General features: G+C 29.3%; 1 protein-coding gene across 1 annotated transcript; it reads left to right on the top strand.

Moving 5' to 3' along the window:
• The first annotated feature begins 11079 nt into the window (after window positions 1–11079).
• Window positions 11080–13438, top strand: LOC18100332 (serine/threonine-protein kinase RIPK). The gene is made up of 5 exons (XM_006381557.3): window positions 11080–11792; window positions 11964–12099; window positions 12209–12345; window positions 12443–12566; window positions 12712–13438. Exons 1-5 carry the CDS (start codon window positions 11406–11408, stop codon window positions 13296–13298), a joined length of 1371 nt encoding a protein of 456 aa, XP_006381619.2. The 5' UTR covers window positions 11080–11405; the 3' UTR covers window positions 13299–13438.
• The last annotated feature ends 6489 nt before the right edge of the window (window positions 13439–19927 follow it).

The following is a 19927-nucleotide window of genomic DNA, read 5'->3' as shown; positions in this document are numbered from 1 at the left end:
GTGCATCTAAAATGTGAAAAGACCAGTGTGTCTCCAATCAATATAACAATGACAAATGAATAATAAGAAAAGGACCATTTTGCTCCTAATAACTAGTTTATTATTCTTTGATGTAAGGGAAAAATCATCACTTCACTATTATAATCCATACCGAAACTACTCACGGTCCTCACCGAGTAAGGATATCAAGAAATCTTTCTGAATATCTATTATCATCATTACCATTTAATGATCAAATTGCATATGAATTAACAAATGAAATATATGATTGGTGTACTTACTAGGACTTGTATTTATCATGGAAAAAAAATTGGTTATTATAACCATAGTTATTAAACCCGGCTCGGCGGTTAACCAAGCCAAGAGGCCGGGTTTTGGGTCATATAAGTTGACCTAGGTCAACCTAAGAAAATTAAAAAAAATATTTGAGGTTTTAATATCACATATGAAAAAGTTAAGAAACAATCCATATAGATGTATACTATATATGCTGTAAATAATAAAATTTAAAAGATTATTTTAAAAGGTTTTTTTTCCCACATTAGAAAGATTATTTTATTTTACTTTTAAGTTAAAGTATTTAAATAAAAAAAATTTTTAATCCGTATTGAAAAAACACAAATTTCTTCTTGTGAACATATAATTAATATACTAATGGGGTTTCAATCCCATATTAGAAAAATAAAATTTTCTTCTAGCGTTTATACAGTGAACTTTGACATGAGCTAGTAACCAACAAAGAAATTGTGGTAGACTTGTACATATAAGATTGAGCTGAGCAAGAGAAAAACATTTGATTGCTCTTTGTATGCAAGGTAGCACTTATGCTTTTTGTTTTTTCCCTTAAACTGAAACCACCACTTTAACTCCTTCGATTCCTTTTTTTATTATTATTATTAACCACTGTCACAATGATAAAGATTTTATTAAACACTTACACCCATGCACTCTTTGTTTTAGATAACACACAACCCATAAATATTTTGTTCCACATAAAAAAGTTTAAAAACATGCTATAAAAAATGTGAGACTATATATTCATAAATTATTTTTTGGTTTATTAAGAAAAATATAAACATAAGAAAAAGGTTCCACCTAGGTTATGTCGGGTCACCCAGTTTCCGATTGACCCGGCAGGTTGTCTAGGTTTCATCGAGCCAATTGCAGGCATGAGTTTTGCATATTTGACACCTGGCCAAACACCGAGTCAACCCGCCAAGCCGGGCTGGGTTTGAGACTTATGGTTGTAACAACTAGATATTATAATGTTCATATGAAAAGGCTGGTCGAATAAGTGAATTTAAGTTCTTGACATGATGTTTTATATAAAATTTTCTAACAAAACTAAAGAGGTGAACTTATTAATCTTCTAATATGTGAAAGCTTGTTTTCGTATACCAAACACTAAAAATCCCATAACATATTCGTGTATCGTTCCAATGCCTAGCTTGTCACTTCAATATTCTCAAATCAATTATTTGTGATATTGTTGTACTTTTTTATCTTTTAAAAATAGATCCAATGTTTTATCTGCTAAAAAAAACTACTTTGTCTCTCTATAAAAAACCTCTCCCTTCAAAAAAAAAAAAAAAACTAGTTTGGGTTGTCACTTATTTCACAGAATGTAGCCCTTCTTTCTTTACTCCTCATTTTCTTCTTCCTTTTTTTTTAGAAAATAATTATAGCTATATTTTATGAACTTGATCTTCGTTGAAGTCTAAATAATCATGAATTTAAATTTATATGATTTAATATTTATTATTTTGTTTGATTTATTACCCTAAAATTATGAGTTGTTTTTTTGTTTTTTGATTTGTATTGACTATATACATGTTTATTAAAGGATCTATAGTGGATCGAACCATGAATTTATAATTTTAAGTGAATTTCTGAAGGTGTTGTTATCGACTTTGTCAATTGAAAGAGGTTTCCTCCATGAATAGAGCTCGGTCGGTAAAGCAACCCATTCCCTAATAAATAAGTAGTAGGAGGAGATTTTCATAGTCAATACATATGAAAAAAAATCTCATTATGGATAGTCCAAAAAAGGTAAGATCAAAGAGAAGTCCGCAAAATGAAAAGGATAAGATGATGCTAGAAGATAAATAGTTTTTATTACAGTTTCCAAGTTTTTTTAGTTAAGTACAATCAAAATTTGATGTTTATAATATTCATTTAATTCTTATGAAAATTGTGATAGATTTTTTTAGTATCAACAAAATTACCCTTGTTTATAAGAAAAGGAAAGGATAAGAATAATTTGAAAAATAAAAAACAGCCTACAATTTATTTATTTTTCTTTCAATAAACACATTATACTATATTTTAAAAGGTGTGGGAAAAACATTGTGCATTTATTGTGGATATAGACTCATTACACTATGAATCACACTGTAGACATAAAATGTTTGCAATGTGAACGATACTGTAGCGCTATGGGGCGTTGTCTTTGCTGTTTTTTAGTCAAAAAGTGCTACTAGGGGGCGTTGTCTTTTGTGTGTTTTGTGCCAAAAGCTGATGGGTCTGGCTTGACAGCCAGACCCACCGCTATTAGGTCTGGCTGGGCAATTAGACCCAAATCGCTTCCAACAGGTGCTGAGTCTGGCTTGGCAGCCAGACCCAAGGCTATTAAGTCCGGCTTTGAGTCGAACTCAGATATGTCCAATTTTAGTTTTTTTGCCTCTGTAGATTTTTTTTCTTTTCTTTTATTGATTTTTTTTTTCATACGGTGAAGAGGAAATAAATTGATGAGATTTTTTTTATATTGTACAAAAGTTGATTGATAACATTTTTTTTTTCATTTGAGTTTGGTTGGTAGAATTTCTTTTCTCTTAGCACTAGACTCTAATGTCAGGCAGGACCCAATAGAGGTAGACCTTGTTGCTTGGCAGGACCCAATAACATTGAGCCCTGCTGCGAGCTTTGCCCATTTTAATTATCAAGATCCACCTACTCAAGTAAGAAAGATTTCTAATAACAAACAAAGTGATGAGAGCAATATACAACTTATTTAAATTTTTTTTGTATGGTAAAGATAAAATAAATTAATGAGACTTTTTTTTTATATTGTACAAAAATTGTGTGATGATAATTTTGTTTTATTTGAGGTTGAGTTGAATTTTCTTATTAAAGCATTCTTGTTTTTGTGTTTCAAAAATGCTTTAAAAAATTTTGAAATTTTTTTATTTTTTTCTTTAATTCAAATTAATATTTTTTGATGTGATGGTATAGAAAATCAAGGTTAAAAAATTAAAAAAATATTATCTCAATAAATTGTTTTTAAAAATATTTTAACAAATAACCTTTACGTAATAATATAATACCTAAGATATTGGTCCACGCTCCGCAGCGGGTCAGTAACAATTTTTTTTTTCAAATGTAAAAATGCTTGAGTTGGGTTAAAAGCACGGAATATATTTGCACCATCACCATCTTCAAATAAAGTATTTTCTATAGTAGTACCATGAATAGCACATAGTAGAGCAGCGCCCAATACATCGACAACCAATTTCTTTCCCTTTAATTTTTTATCTTTTAAGATATTTCCAATTTGATTTTTTTTCCTCTTTAATTTTTTTTCTTTTCTCTTATTGATTTTTTTTTCATACTGTAAAGAGAAAATAAATTGATGTGACTTTTTTTATATTGTATGAAAATTGGGTGATGATGATTGTTTTTTATTTCAGGTTGGGTTGAATTTTCTTATTAAAGCATGTTTGTTTTTACGTTTCAAAAATGCTTTAAAAAAATTTATTTTTTTATTTTTTTTCTTTACTTCAAATTAATATTTTTTTATATTTTTGTATTATTTTGATGTGGTAATATAAAAAATAAATTTTTAAAAATAAAAAATATTATCTCAATATATATTTTTTTTAAATATATTTTTTAAAAAAGTATTGCGGACATAAACTCATTGCACTGTGGACCACACCGTAGACATAGAGTACTTGCACTGTTGGCAACATTGTAGCACCAAGGGGCATTGTGTTTTCTGTTTATAAGTCAAAAGGTGTTTATGGGTCTGGCTGCCCACCGCTATTAGGTTCGACTTTCAACAAGACCCACCGATCTTGGGTCTGGCTGGGCAGCCACACCAAACGCTATTGGGTATCGCGTTGCAACCAGACCCAACACTTTTGGGTCTGGCTAGGCCAACATATATTTTCATTTTTTTTTTTTTGCATCTTTAGATTTTTTTTTCTTTTTTCTTATTTAATTTACGGTAAAGAAGAAATAAATTGATGAAATTTTTTTTATATTGTACAAAAGTTGGGTGATGATAATTTTTTTTAATTTGAGGTTGGGTTGAATTTTCTTATTAAAGCATGTTTGTTTTTGCGTTTCAAAAATGCTTTTAAAAAAAATTGAAAATGTTTTATTTTTTTCTTTAATTCAAATTAATATTTTTTGATATTTTTATATTATTTTGATGTGATGATATAAAAAATCAATTTTAAAAAATAAAAAAAATATTATCTTAATATATATTTTAAAAAGTAATCATATATAATAATATAATAACTAGCATATTGGCCTGCGCTTCACAGCGGGTCAATAACAATTATTTTTTTAAATGTAAAAATGTTTGAGTTGGGTTAAAAGCACAGAATATATTTGCACCATCACCATCTTCAAATAAAGTATTTTCAACAATAACAGCATGAATAGCACATAGCAGAGGCAACTAATTTCTTTCCCTTTATTTTTTTTCTTTTAAGATATTTCAAATTTTAGTTTTTTTCCTCTTTAATTTTTTTTTTCCTTTTTTTTATTTTTTTTCCATTATGTAAAGAGAAAATAAGTTAATGTGACTTTTTTTATATTGTATAAAAGTTGGGTGATGACAATTTTTTTTATTTGAGGTTTGGTTGAATTTTCTTATTAAAGTATGTTTGTTTTTGCTTTTCAAAAATGCTTTTAAAAAAATCTAAATTTTTTTTATTTTTTTCTTTACTTCAAATAAATATTTTTTGATATTTTTGTATTATTTTAATGTGATGATATAAAAAATAGATTTTATAAAATGAAATAATATTATCTCAATATATATTTTTTAAAAAATATTTTAAGATATTTCTAATTTTATTTTTTTAGAATATTGGGTCTAGTTCAGTTGCGAGACCTAATGTTTTTGAACTCTGTTGCTAAGCAAGACCCAATAATATTGAACACAGCTACCAGCATGACACAATAGTGTTGGTCTCAGCTTTCCAGCGGAGCCCAATCGATTTGGGCCTGCTAACAACAAAAAGTGTCTAGCAGGACCTAATCGAGTTAGGTTCTGTTGTCCGCTTGACTACCAGACCCAATAACACATTAGATCTGACATTACCACTAAACTCAAAACACTTAATATATTTTATATACTCTTTATATTTTTTTAAGCCAGCAATTCATTAACGTGACTGCATAAATGTGGATTTCAATCAACGTCGAAGGATATTTATTTGGTGACTTTAACCATTAGTTTGTGTCTTCGTCTTCTTTGCTTCATTTTCATCATTGATGTAACATGTTAATTTAGCAAGAATAGTAGATATTTAGGATTCTTATTAGGAAAAGAACAAAAGTTCTGATTAAATCTATGATATTATAATTGCAATAGGGACGTAGACGTGTAGGCCTTTGGCAAATTATTAACCATGAACAATTTTTTAGTATTTTTTTTTGTTGTAAACATGTTTTTTAAATTCCTTTTTAAATTGTTTTTTCCTGAAAAATTAGCAAATTAATATTTTTTAAATGTTTTTGAATGATTTTGATGTACTAATACATAAAATAAAAAAATCTAAAAAATATTATTTTAATATATTTTTAATTAAGTATTAAGGAAGAAGAGAAAAAATCATTGAAAAATAGAATGAGAGAGAAAGAAGTTGGTAAGACATATTCCGATAAAAAACAAAAATTAATGTTAAAATATTTACCTTGCGGAGAGAAATTTTACGAATGTGGTTTCAATTCTTCATCTTACTAAAAAAAAGAAGAAAGATAGAGTCTCAGGAAGGTTTCATTTATTTAATTAATCTTGAGTTTTTAGACAAAATGAATGGTGTCATTAGGGTAATAAATTAATAAGATCCGTCGGACACTTTCTTGGTGTTAACATGTGAAACACAAGTTAAATATGGGTTTAGGGTTCCAAAAACTTAGTCACCAAAGATAATGGAAATCTGAACTAGCAGACACATCGAAGGGTCGTCTGTATTATTAAAAACAGTCACATCATCCACCGTTCAAAAAAAAATAACAAAACAATAATGTTAGGCGCAAGCCGCCTAGGCAAATGCACGCTTGGGCTTTATTTACTGCATTAAAAGGGCCCATATGATTCAATTTCGAAATGGGCCCCCATGCAGATAATTTATATCTGTAGAAATAGATTATACAGAGAAGGGCCCGTTTGTAAATATGTAATTGTCTTGATACCAAGGAATATTCGTCTTTTTTTTTTATTATTATTATTATCCCTAAACAAGGTGTAATGCACTCATATGATTTATATATATATATATACCATCAAATAAACTAATCCCTAGATATCTTGGTTTTTGTTTTTTGGAAGAATATGTTATATTTTTCATACTCTTTCATATGATATACATTCAATGAAATACTTATATTGTAAGATGGTTTTTTTATCATATAACTTCGTCCTAAGTTTGATATTTAATTTTTCTTAATAATATCTTTGTTGACTTTATCTTTACTAATGATTAAAGTAGCTATATTCAAATTTATATTGTGACTATTATTTATTGTTATGGAATAAATCAATTTAAAATTGAGATAACATACTTGATAAGGCACGAGTTCAAGTATCATAACTTTCACCATGAAACGTCTGCTCTTTATTTATATATATATAATTCTAAAATGGATGTTTGATATGTTTTTTTTCCATAGAGTTTACTTTACTTTTATCTTAGTTATTACTCTTAAAATTTAATAAATTATAAAAATAAATAGAAATAATAAACTAACTATGAGCAATAAGCACATATATTTTTCTTTTTTAAATTCTAATATTTATTAATTATTAAGAAATCAACGATAAAATTTATTATTATTATTATTATTCACTTGTCCGCGGAAATCAAGAGTAGGTACAAATTCTTTCAATTTATATCTTATATATTAAATCTAAATATATTTTATACACGTATTCCTATTTAGCTGTCACCTATGATGGATTGATTCAAACGGTTGGTCAAAGATTCAAATTGGGTTTGACTATGCGATTGTATAAATAATTCAATCAGGATCAGATTATATATATATATATATATATATATATATATATATATATATATATATAATATTACAATTCTAAATTGAAATATCAAAATACTATAAGGATTAAATTAAAATATTACAATTCTACAGAGATCAGATATATTTTTAAACATCATCAAACCTTAAGAGCATCCACATCCATACTAGCCATCCTTATTCCTTAGCTATAATAGCTAGCGGGTAAAGGTTTTTGCAGAGCAATCTTTCCCCTCACACGGCTTGTTATTGCAGAGCAATCTAATACTTGATTTTGAATTTAGGCTGGATTGGGGCATAGAAGAATAGCATATGAATCAGCCAGAGATGAGTAGGCGAGGGGTGGGATAGAATTCAGAATTAATTTGTTGTCGGAAAAAAATTACATGAATCATAAAAGATAATTTTGATGAGAAAAAATACATTTTTCTTCAATCATTTTTTTTATAATTATTTAATTAAAAAAAAATTAAAAAGCATAAACCCTTCTAAAGCTATGATCTAGGTCATGCTTAGACAAGTTCAGTTGTTTTAAAAAAACTAATTCAAAACATTTTTATTTCAATAATTTTTTTTGTGAAAATCATTAAAATAATATTGCTTTTTTTTCTTTTAAAGTTAAATAAGATTCTTACCGGGTTGACTGAGTTGAAAATATATTTTCTAGGTTTATAAGATTAAACTACGTCAGCTTCACATGTTTTACTTAAAAACCCAACTTAATACAAAAACCAGGTCAACAACTCACTATATTAACCTACCAACTTTAGGTAAATTTAACATTTCCTATCTAAATAGGATGGTTTGTATGAGGATTTAAAAGCTACAAAAATCAACCTTATCATTTCCCTCAAACTAGCCTTATAGCCTATTTAATATTATAATAATGGTTATTTTTAAAATTATTTTTTTGTTTGAAAATGTATCAAAATATTTTTTTAATTAATTTAAAATAAATAAATTTTTTTTTAAAAAAACACCTCTTTTAAGACAAGAAAACAAAAAACAAAAGCTACTAGTCTCACCTATAATCAAGAGAGAAGTTGATTATGTAAGAGTTTCACTACCATAATCAATGAAGCCTCGTTTTTTCAAAGAAAATAGGCCAACAGAAGATTAGACCTTGACCCCATAAAAAGTCTTATTTATTTTAGTACGATTTCTTCACTGCATGACACGCTTATGTAGAATGTTCTCTGTGTACACGCCGCTCTAGGTTCGGCTAATTGTCTTCCATTTCACACGCCACGCTGTAAGCGTATGATCCATTGCCACTTGTCTACAAACATCTCACTACATTATTTTATTTTCCTAATTCAACGCACCGTATAAATACATGGATTTTAAAATGCTTTTAAGAATTATTTTTAAAATTTGCATATCAAAACCATTCAGAATATAAAAAAATAAATTTTTAATAAAAATAAATTTAAATATTTTAAAAACATGATTGACCCGCGTTTCCAAACGTTCTCTAAATATACACAATATTAAATTACCGGGCACCATAAATCTACAATCTCTAATTAATTTTCCAAACTAAATATTAAATGGTCATATAGCTAGCATACAAGATTTTAAGTATTTTTCATAAGAATACGCAGGAGTAGTCATCGGTGTGGTACTAACTCAAGACTTTTCATGCTTCAATAACACCTAATTATTCATATTCATTGTATTAGCTAGTTAATCTCTCGAATAATTAATAATTACCAAAACCTTTTAGAAGACATTAGTCAATGTAACATCAATGTTTTCAACAATATTGATATTTGGTATTTGTTTGGTAAAATACCATGGAGAGGGTAAGGAAGTTGTGCTTTGATTGAATTGTCCACCCTTATTTTGACCATAATTAAATTAACCATATAATTAATTAATTAATAATATTGCTGACAATTAAAAAGCTACCAAAGTAATATTTGTTATCCTTGGAGACTTTTTCATTACTTAAATTAAGAAATTAAGGAGAGTTGCTGAAATCTTCATCAGAAGTTTTCAATGAAAGTGATTGTTTCAACTTGCCCCATGTTAATTACGAGTTGATATTACAATTATAAGTTTTTTTAAATCTCCGTGTGTTGCTATGAAGAAATTGTAAGCACATCATCAACTAAGTTTTATTTGTTTTATGAAAAATAATTTCTAGAAAAACAACTTTTAAAATTTTACCGTGTTTGTTTACTATGTCAAAAAAAATTTAACCTAGTTTTCAGTAAAATATTTCCTACGCAAAACAATTTCTATTAACTCATTAAAAATAATTTTTATTTATATTTACTTCTTATTCTTAGACTACGTTTGGTAATACGGTTTAACATACTTTTTAAATTATTTTTTATCTAAAAAAATATATTAAATTGATATTTTCATGTGTTTTTCAATAATTTTAATATATTAATATAAAAAAATCTAAAAAAAATATTAATTTAATATATTTTAAATTAAAAATTTTCAACTATTACCAAACTTATATTCACATTGTTTGGAATCAGAGTTGAAATGACATTTCATTAAAATTTAATTTTTAAAAATACTTTTTAAAAATAATAACTAGCTTGATATAAACACCCGTATAAAAAGACACGAAAATTGACGATGTGGTCGATTTATTTCGCAAAATGACAACAACGCTCATTGACTTTTGATGAGTGACGACAATATCAAATTGAACCCCACCTTACCTACTCCCTCATTGACAAAACTACCCCTTATGAGAGTAGTTTCTCGCATGGTACTCAAAACATAACAAATAGATGATTGAGATTAAGCCACCTTTTGTATTGCTTTCCAAAAGGGAAATATATACAATTTATTTATTTTTATTTAATATTTATTTTTATATCGTATTAATATACTAATATCAAAAATAATTTTTTAAAAATAAAAAATATTATTTTGATGTATTTTTAAGTAAAAAATATTTTAAAAAACAATCGCTACAATACTCTAAACACCCCGAACATCATTTGAATTTGGAATATATACATGATCTTTTCCATTTTTATCTTGATCTCTCTCACATTATTAATATTCATGATGATGATCATCACCGTCCTAAAAATATTAAGAGCAAACAATGTGGTTGGAAAGTGTTTCTGGATTTTTTTTTTATTTTAAATTAATATATTTTTAATATTTTTAGATTATTTTAATGTACTGATGTTAAAAATAATTTTTAAAAAATAAAATTTTAATATATTTTAAAATAAAAAACTTTTTAAAAAATAATTATTATCCTATTCTTAAACATTACTTGAACAAGAGGGTTGAGATGACTACTCAACTACCAGCTTACGGCCCCACCGAAGGGTCAACTTGGATGGGAGATTGACGACCATTTGATATTAGGGAAGATTAGAAAAGTCCACGTCAGATAATCCGCGATCGTGATGATATTCTTAGCTTACAATGATGTATTCCGAGGCTGTTTTGTGCATGTCATTTGCTGTTAATACAATTCTTTAGTTCTAAGATATTCTTTCTAGAAGCTTACGGGCTATTTTGCTATCCGACCAAACCTAGCTTCCTTTGTCAAAATCACCCATCTCTTGTTTGGACGGAAGTGCCCTCTGACTTTACTGACTTTGTGGTGTATAGCTGGTGCGCATGATTGGCTTGAAAACTTGGTTATAAGAGGAAGAAGAAATGTCAGGCGGGGTATCCATGTCATTTTCTCTCGCACCAACTTTGTAGATTGATTCTAATAATACTATATGGTATACTTAATATGAATAAATCTTGATATATTCCACATTATATTATATTTTTAATTCCATGCTTTGAGAAATGGACATGGAGATAAAAGAAAGAATCAAACGTGTGTGCGTAGAAAGGAGTTGATAACTTCTTTCTCCATGTCCGCGTTTTGAGAGCTACCTATTGCTGATTAATTTGAATATTATTGTTTAGGTCCCGATTGCCTCCCCCTTTTAAGCCATTACCCCATCACCCTATTTCCATCATCTCTTCTCCTCTTCCTACCTAACTCCTTCCCAATCCTCCTCCTGCTCTTGGGAAGAACACTTATTCCTTTTCTATACATCCCTTCGACAACAACGAGGATATCATCATTTTCCTGTTGATCCCAGAAACCGAATATTATTACAAGCTGAAGAATCGTTAGCTTGATGATAATGACGGTCGAAAAAACCACATGGAGATCGATGGTTTCAAGCTGTTTCAAGCCTAATGAGATCTCACCATCCAAACCCAAGAAAATTGTTACGAAACAAACTTCATTCCAGAGGATTTCAATGTCCGATTTGAGCAATCCCAGCACACTATCTGAGGATCTCTCAATATCTCTCGCTGGTTCTAACCTTCACGTCTTTACACTCCCCGAGTTGAAGGTGATCACACAGAATTTCGCAGCAAGCAACTTTCTCGGTGAAGGAGGGTTTGGACCGGTGCACAAAGGTTTCATCGATGACAAGCTTAGGCCTGGCTTGAAGGCTCAGCCTGTGGCCGTTAAGCTTTTGGACTTGGATGGCTCGCAGGGACACAGGGAGTGGTTGGTGAGCGCTTTGAACTTGTCATTTCTAGCATGTAGTGTGTATTATACCTACATTCGTATATACTTTTTAAATATCCTTGCTACTTTTTACTTAAAGGGGCTTCCACTATCCAAGCTGCAAGATGATTACCTAACTCTGTCTCTTTCTCTCTTTTAATAATTTTTTTGTTAGGCGGAAGTGATCTTTCTAGGGCAACTGAGGCATCCACATCTTGTGAAGTTGATTGGTTATTGTTGCGAGGAGGAGCATAGGCTTCTGGTTTATGAATACATGCCCCGGGGAAGTTTAGAGAATCAGTTATTTAGAAGTATGTTTCTTTGGAAATCCCAAGTTTAATTTGTTATGCAAATAAACTATAATCATTTTACAATAAGAAAAGCAACCTGAGAGCTGACAGGTATTCTTTGAATTTTTAGGGTATTCGGTATCATTACCGTGGTCAGCAAGAACGAAAATTGCAGTTGGAGCTGCAAAGGGCCTAGCCTTCCTCCACGAATCAGAAAAGCCTGTCATATACAGAGATTTCAAAGCTTCCAACATTTTGCTGGACTCGGTAAGCATCTCTTAATTTCTTTAATCAGGACTCGTCTTAGTTTACGCAATATTAATTAACCTTCTAATAATGATGTTTCCCCGAATGTTCTCCACAGGATTATACGCCGAAACTTTCAGATTTTGGACTAGCAAAAGATGGTCCTGAAGGGTCAGACACACACGTTTCCACCCGAGTCATGGGAACGCAAGGCTATGCCGCTCCTGAATACATCATGACAGGTAATTTATTATATATGTTTAATTTTAAGCTAGCTAATACTCAATCATACGTGTGTGTGTGTAATTGTTGCATTTGACCTTGGCATTCATTTGATTGCCCAGCCAGCATACATATAGAAATCTAATTTGACATTGATTGTTTCAGGTCACTTGACATCAAGGAGTGATGTGTATAGTTTTGGAGTAGTACTACTGGAGCTTCTTACAGGGAGAAGGTCTGTGGACAAAAGCCGTCCCCAAAGAGAACAGAACCTGGTAGAGTGGGCAAGGCCCATGTTGAATGATCCCCGGAAACTCGGCCGGATAATGGACCCGAGACTGGAGGGTCAATACTCAGAAACTGGAGCTCGAAAGGCAGCTGAATTGGCTTATCAATGTCTGAGCCACAGGCCAAAACATAGACCAACAATGAGCATAGTTGTTAACACTCTGGATCCACTCAAGGATTTTGAAGACGTTCCTATTGGACCTTTTGTGTACACAGTTCCAACTGAAAATCTTAAAGAAGATGATAACAAGGAGTGTGAAACCAAGAGGGATCAGACGAAGAAAGAGAAGAACGGGCAGCAGCACCAAAGGCATCAACTCCATCGAGGCCAAAAGCGTCAAGGTAGATCCCGGCCGAGGTCTCCGACCATTCACTCAGAAACTGCTCTAAGCCAAAATCATGGAAATGGATTGCACTCTCCTTTGCACCATAAAGCCAGGGGATCGAGCCTAAACAATATTTAGTCAAACTGTAAATCTTGATTACTGTAAATGCATTTTCCCTTTTGAGCTAGCTAGCTAGTTTCCTTGAGTTCCATATTGTCACCCAAACATTAGTTTGAAGCGTAAGATTTCTTGTGGGAGGACTTATTCATTTCCTTAAATTGATTCTTTCAAACACAAGACAACCTTCATTTCCTTAAATTGATTCTTTCAAACACAAGACAACCTACCCTTTTTTTTTTTTTTCTCTGGGACTCGCATGATCTTTCAGTTTTCTTTTTTGAGCCAGGCAAGAGACCAATTCAAAAAAAAAAGAAAAAAGAAAAAAAGAAAAAAAAGAAAAAAGCAGCAACCTAATTAGATATACGCAAGTTTTGCCGAGCAGGATTTTCAAAGATTCTTTACAACAGCTAAGCAATTTGAAATATAAAACGCGTTGACAATATTTGTGATTAATTTTTGTCGAAAACATTGACTGTTTACAGCTGTACCATCAATTTTGTTTTGTATAAAAAATTTCTTCACTGGAAAGCAAAACGACCACGTACAGGACTACTTGTACCAAGAATCCTCCTCAATAACTCACTATTCTATTTACAGACTGATTAAACACTAAAGACTAGATCTTTATCGTTACTGTCTTACCTCCATTCCAAAGCAAAAGCAAAAACGTGAGGTTGTAAATGTATTTGTAATGGTGTTACTTAAAAACTTGAATTTTTGTTTTTAAAATTAAATTTTTTTAGATTAATTTTTTTTTGAATTTTAATATTTTAATATTTGATTTATTAGGGATTCTGATACATGTAATCTTATTATTTTGCATTGGTTTTTTATCGGTTTATATAAAAAATACATTAAAAAAGCCTGTATATCTAATATTATTTTTTAAAAAATATTATAACCTAAGCAAATCACGGGTTAAATGACTATTTAAACACTAAAATGAGGACTAGACATCCAGAATCTTTATCATGAGTGTCTTACCTCCATTCCAAAGCAAAAGAAAACGCGGAGGTTGGAAATGTATCTGGAATTGTGTTTTTTAAAGTTTGATTTTTTTAAAAAATAATTTTTTAAATTTTTGTATTGTTTTGATTTGTTGATATTAAAAATAAGTTTTTTAATATAAAAAAATAATATTATTTTAATATATAAAAAAAAAACATTTTAGAAAAAACCATAACTACCCCTGATTCCTAAAGACAAGAGAGCTAGCCAAGCGCTAATGCTAAAACTATCATACTGCTATATATTCGCTGGCTGCTTGTCTAAAATTTTGCAGGCGTAGGCCTACTACCACTAATTAATATCAATAAACAATCAGCTTGAACTGTATAATTTATTTACTTTTTCGACATAGGACAATTCAATCAGTGATTTATCGTACTAAACAAGCAAACAGACAAAAAATTGCCCTGAATGTCCAAAAGAACTTGATGCTCCATGTTGGAGCATTGGATTCGGACATATAATTTATGCCCTCCTCGTCAGGAAAAAGAGGTGTATGCTAATTGAACTTCCATACAAGACAGACTGACTGCCTGTAGCATAGCTTTTTTTTTGAAAATTTCAATATTTTCGCCTACAACTGAGCAATAAATAATAGTAGATCACGACAGGTACTAGATGATTACTGTAAAACGTTGTAAGCAAGTTTCGAACTTTGTTTTGTTTTATGGTTACAATTATTTCTCCAGTAATTACCAACATTGGTGTTAAAATTATAAATTGACTCGTAAAACTATGTTTTCAAGTTAATATGTATTTAACATGTAAAATTAGATTAAAAACTTAAAAATTAGTAAAATCAGACTTAACTCGTGCAAAATCGGTAAACTTGGTTCGATTTTACAAGTTTATTAAATTTGTGATATGAACCAAGTCAAGTCTAAATTTGATCTTAAAATGTCCGCTGACCAGTTTTACAAGATTGGACCTATCTTTCAAACTATACATTGGATAGAACTGAAACTTTATAGGGAAATATTAAACACATGAAAATATATTGTGGTAAATTTTCAAGTCAAATGAAATTTGTAAATATAATATTTCTTATGGTCAAAGTTAGTAGATGAATTTTGTCATATATATCAAACTAGACCTTCGTGTACTGTTTGTGACATATATGGAGCTACCGGAGGAATGTTTCTGCAATTAATGTTGGGATGAAAACTAGACATCTGAAACTTTCTAACCATATATTATAGGCCTAGTAATTCATCCAGACGAGAGGGAACAACATGTTTGAAATCAAGATTCAAATCTGCTAAGAATATATGAAAATTGGAGATTCGAGCTACATTGAAGAATTTTCACTTGAAGACTTTTTTTTATTATTCTATTTATTTATTTATTTATTTTTAAATAATTATTTTTAATTTGAATTTTTTCTAGCGTATTAGACATTATTTAGGGTTTATTTAATTTTGAATACTATTTATCTCTCTAATTTTATTTAGATCACTCATTAATTATAATATTGTTGACTCACTTTATTAGATTTTAATATAATTTAATTTCTTTGCTAAAATTGTCAATATATAATTAGTTAAAAAAATTACTTATGATTTTATAATCCGATTTTATATTGTATTTTTCGTGTTATATCAAAAAAGTATTTTTGACAACCTTGATTACCAACAAGGCTTACAAAACCAAAATGAAAGTTTAATTAAAACTTGTTTGTTTTTGCGGTTGGAAAGCGTTTTTGTAAAAAATTAATTTTTTTTGTTGTGTTTTTAGATCATTTTGATATGTTGATATAAAAAAATAAATGTTAAAAATAAAAATATTATTTTGATATATTTTCAAAAGAAAAATACTTTAAAAAATACCGACCATGATTGAGCCCAAAACACACCACATGCATCAATCATGTGCATTATCGCTTGGGTGACTAGGCGGGCATGCACGCGCGACAGACGGTCTAGCATGTGCAAGCCAATTATTGAGTTAGATTAGTTATTTTGAACGATTGTACGTGGCAGCTCGTGCTAGCCTACACAAAAAGAGACACCTGACTCTTACCACACCATAAATATATGAGTATTTTTTTAAAAAAATTAACACATTTATTTTTTTAAAAATAGAAACTAACACAAGCGAAAAAAAACTTTAATTTTTCAAAAACTTCTAATAGCACTAACAATTTTTCAAAAAACACTGTTGCCACGTTGGCCCGACCAACACTTTTTCTCATATACCTCTTTAATTTTGTGAGTTTTTTTTATTGTTTGTATGGAGTTTGACATATTAGGGTTTGTTTGAAATATATGTAAACACTATTTTTATTTTATTTTTATTTTTATTTTATTAGGTTTAGTTGTTAATTTGTGATTATTTTAGTTTTAATTTGATCATTGTTTGTGTTGAGTTTAATATATTAGGGTCTCTTTGAATTGAGAAAATTAATCTTGTTTAGGCTCATTAAGTGTTAGTGGTATCATTCAGATCAATTTTAATCTATATAATCTTGAATAGCTTTCTGCCCATCAATTGCTCACCATCCATGCGTGGAGTGAACCTCATGGATATAAAGATTAAGAAAATCACAGTCATATCGACTTTTCCCAAGAAAGGTTTGAAATTGAGTTTTACACAACGATAACCTGTACTGGAACATCAAAATTATAAGTAACTAAACCTCCAATCAACTCCTATAAAGAGACATGAACGAGAAGTATAAAAGATGCCATGAAACTTAACTAATTCTATGATAAGTTGGGGTAGTTCTATTAAGAACCAAAAGGTATGAGCAAAATCTCATATACACAATAATAATTGTTGAAAATCAAAGTTTGTCCTAAAAAACCTAATTACAAGCTAAAAAAATCTCATTTATACTAGGTAAAAATGTTCTAAACAATGATGGAAAAATAATAAAAGAGTTCTAAATCAAATAGGAAAAATAATCCTAAATCAACTAGAAAACTAATATAATTCTTGCATAGTAGATTATGGCTCAAGTTCATCCTGATTTCTGATTGACCTAGGATTTTAACCTAATATAAAACAAGGCCTCAATAAGCTTTTATTAAAATTTCAACTTGGTTCAACAGTTGGATTGAAGATCATACTTGTTAGAGTAAAACTATATAATAGAAAAAATAACCTTATAACTGCCGAAATTAATTAGTCTTTGAAGTAGATGGATCATACTTCTCTTGTAAATATATTAAATTGACTAAGGTATGATCACCACTTGTTAAAGATGTAGCCTCCTTGAAATTTATTTTGGCTCAAATACTCTGAACAAGCCTATTGAATGCATATTTAAGCTTATATGCTTTTGATCTTATAATTGGCCCAACTAGAACTTATAATGAATAATTTGGTGAAGCTTGGATCATATCATCCCCTCTCTCCTAAAAAATATTTTACCTTGAATTGTCATATACATTAAACAAAGAAAGAAAAAAAAAACCTTTAAAAGTAGCACTAACACCATACTCACCTGGTAGATCTACTTTATAGGAATTATCATTAATTCTTTAAAAAATTTAGAATGATCCATCTCCTCTCGGCATCAACTTAGATCTTCTTTGTTCAAGAAATCTCTCTTTATGCATATGTACTCAAACCTAATCACCTGATTAAAAATAACCTTTTTTTTCCTTATTAGATTTGAATGCATATTGCCTTTTTTTTTTCACCTCACATTCTCATTGAGAGCCTTTATTACTTGTGCTTTTATGTTGCCATCAAGACTAACCCTGACATCAATAGATAAAGAAAACAAATCTAAAGCAGTTAAATGATTAAAGTCATAAATAATTTCAAAAGTTGAATAATCAATAGTAAAATGCACAATCCTATTATAAGCAAATTTAATAAATAGCCGACAATCATCATAATTTCTCAAATTATTTTAAATGATAGTTTTTAATAATGTAGTTAAAGTCCTATTAACTATTTCAGTTTGACCATCTGTTTGTGGATAACAAGTAGTAAAAAATAAAAATTTATTTCTAATTTCCCTCACAAAACCTTTCAAAAGTAGTTAAGAAACTTAAAATCACGGTTAGACACAATACTCTTATATACCCTATGGAGTCAAATTATCTCCCTAAAAAATAAATCTGCATGTTAGTTGCATCATCGATTTCATGACAAGATATGAAATGTGTTATTTTAGAAAACCTATCCACAACTATAAAAATAGAATCCCTAACCCTTTTTAACCAAGGAAAACCTAGCACAAAATCTATAGATATATCAATCCAAAGTTTCTTAGTCACTAAGAAAGGAGTATATAAACCATGAGGTAACACTTTAGACTTAGCTTGTCTATATACTATGCATCTATCATAAATGTTTTGCACATCTCTTTTCATCTTAGGTCAATAAAAGTACTCATACAAAACATCTAAAGTTTTAGCAACCTTAAAGTGTCATATTAATCCGCTCTCATGAGCTTTACCTTTACGATAGTGCATCAGCCACTATGTTTTCATTACCTTGTTTGTACTTAATCACATATGAGAATGTTTCAATAAACTATACTCACTTAGCATGCTAATAGTTCAGCTTTCATTGACCTTTAAGATGTTTCAATAATTCATGCTCAGTATGAATTACAAGCTCCTTAGACCACAAATAATGTTGCTAAATCTCCAAAGTTCTTACCAAATCATAAAACTCCTTATCATAAGTAGGATAATTCAATGTTGCATCATTGAACTTTTCACTAAAATAAGCCATGAGTCTTTTTTCCTGTATTAAAACAGCTCTAATACCTATATTGAGGCATCACACATAATCTTAAAAGTTTTTATAAAACCAGACAATGATAACAATAAAGCTAAAATTAATTTTTCCTTTAATAAATTAAAGCATTCTTTTATTATTTGCCTCATTTAAAAACCCATAGATTTCTTAACTATCTCAGTTAAAAGAGTAGCTAAAGTATTGAAATCCTTAATAAATATTTTATAAATACTAGTCAAACTATGAAAACTTCTTATCTAAGTTAGGCCATTCTTTGATAATCTTAACTTTTTCCTCATCCATATCAATACTTTTTTCACTAATAATGTATCCAAGAAATATAATTTTTTTCATGCAAAAGTTAAACTTTTTTAGATTAGCATATACATTTTTTTCGCAAAACAACTAATACATTCCTTAAATGTTCAATATGTTCATCTAAATTCTTGCTATAAATCAAAATATCATTAAAATAAACCACAACAAATTTACGTATAAAATTACACAAAACATGGTTCATTATTCTTATGAAAGTAATACGTGCATTAGTAAGTCCAAAAGACATACTAACCACTCATGCAAACCATATTTAATATAAGATGGTTTTCCATTTATCTCTAATTTTCATTCTTATTCGATGATATCCACTTTTCAAATCAATCTTAGAAAACATACAGGACCCTCAGAATTCATCTAACATATCATCAAGTTTAGGAATTTAGTGTCTATACTTTACCATAATATTATTGATGGCACGACAATCAACACATATCCTCTAAGTCTCATCATTTTTTGGTACTAACAACACAAGAACTACACATGAACTCATGTTTTTTCTTATATATCTTTTTTTATCATCAATTCATTCACTTGGCTTTGAAGTTCCTTTATTTTCTCGGGATTACTTTTATAGTTTTGCCGATTAGGTATAGATGCTCTAA

Source organism: Populus trichocarpa, chromosome 6 (genome assembly GCF_000002775.5).
Source record: "Populus trichocarpa isolate Nisqually-1 chromosome 6, P.trichocarpa_v4.1, whole genome shotgun sequence".
NCBI classification, from domain to species: domain Eukaryota; kingdom Viridiplantae; phylum Streptophyta; class Magnoliopsida; order Malpighiales; family Salicaceae; genus Populus; species Populus trichocarpa.
The sequence above is the reverse complement of the archived record's forward strand: the minus strand, read 5'-3'. Positions and strand labels throughout refer to the sequence as shown.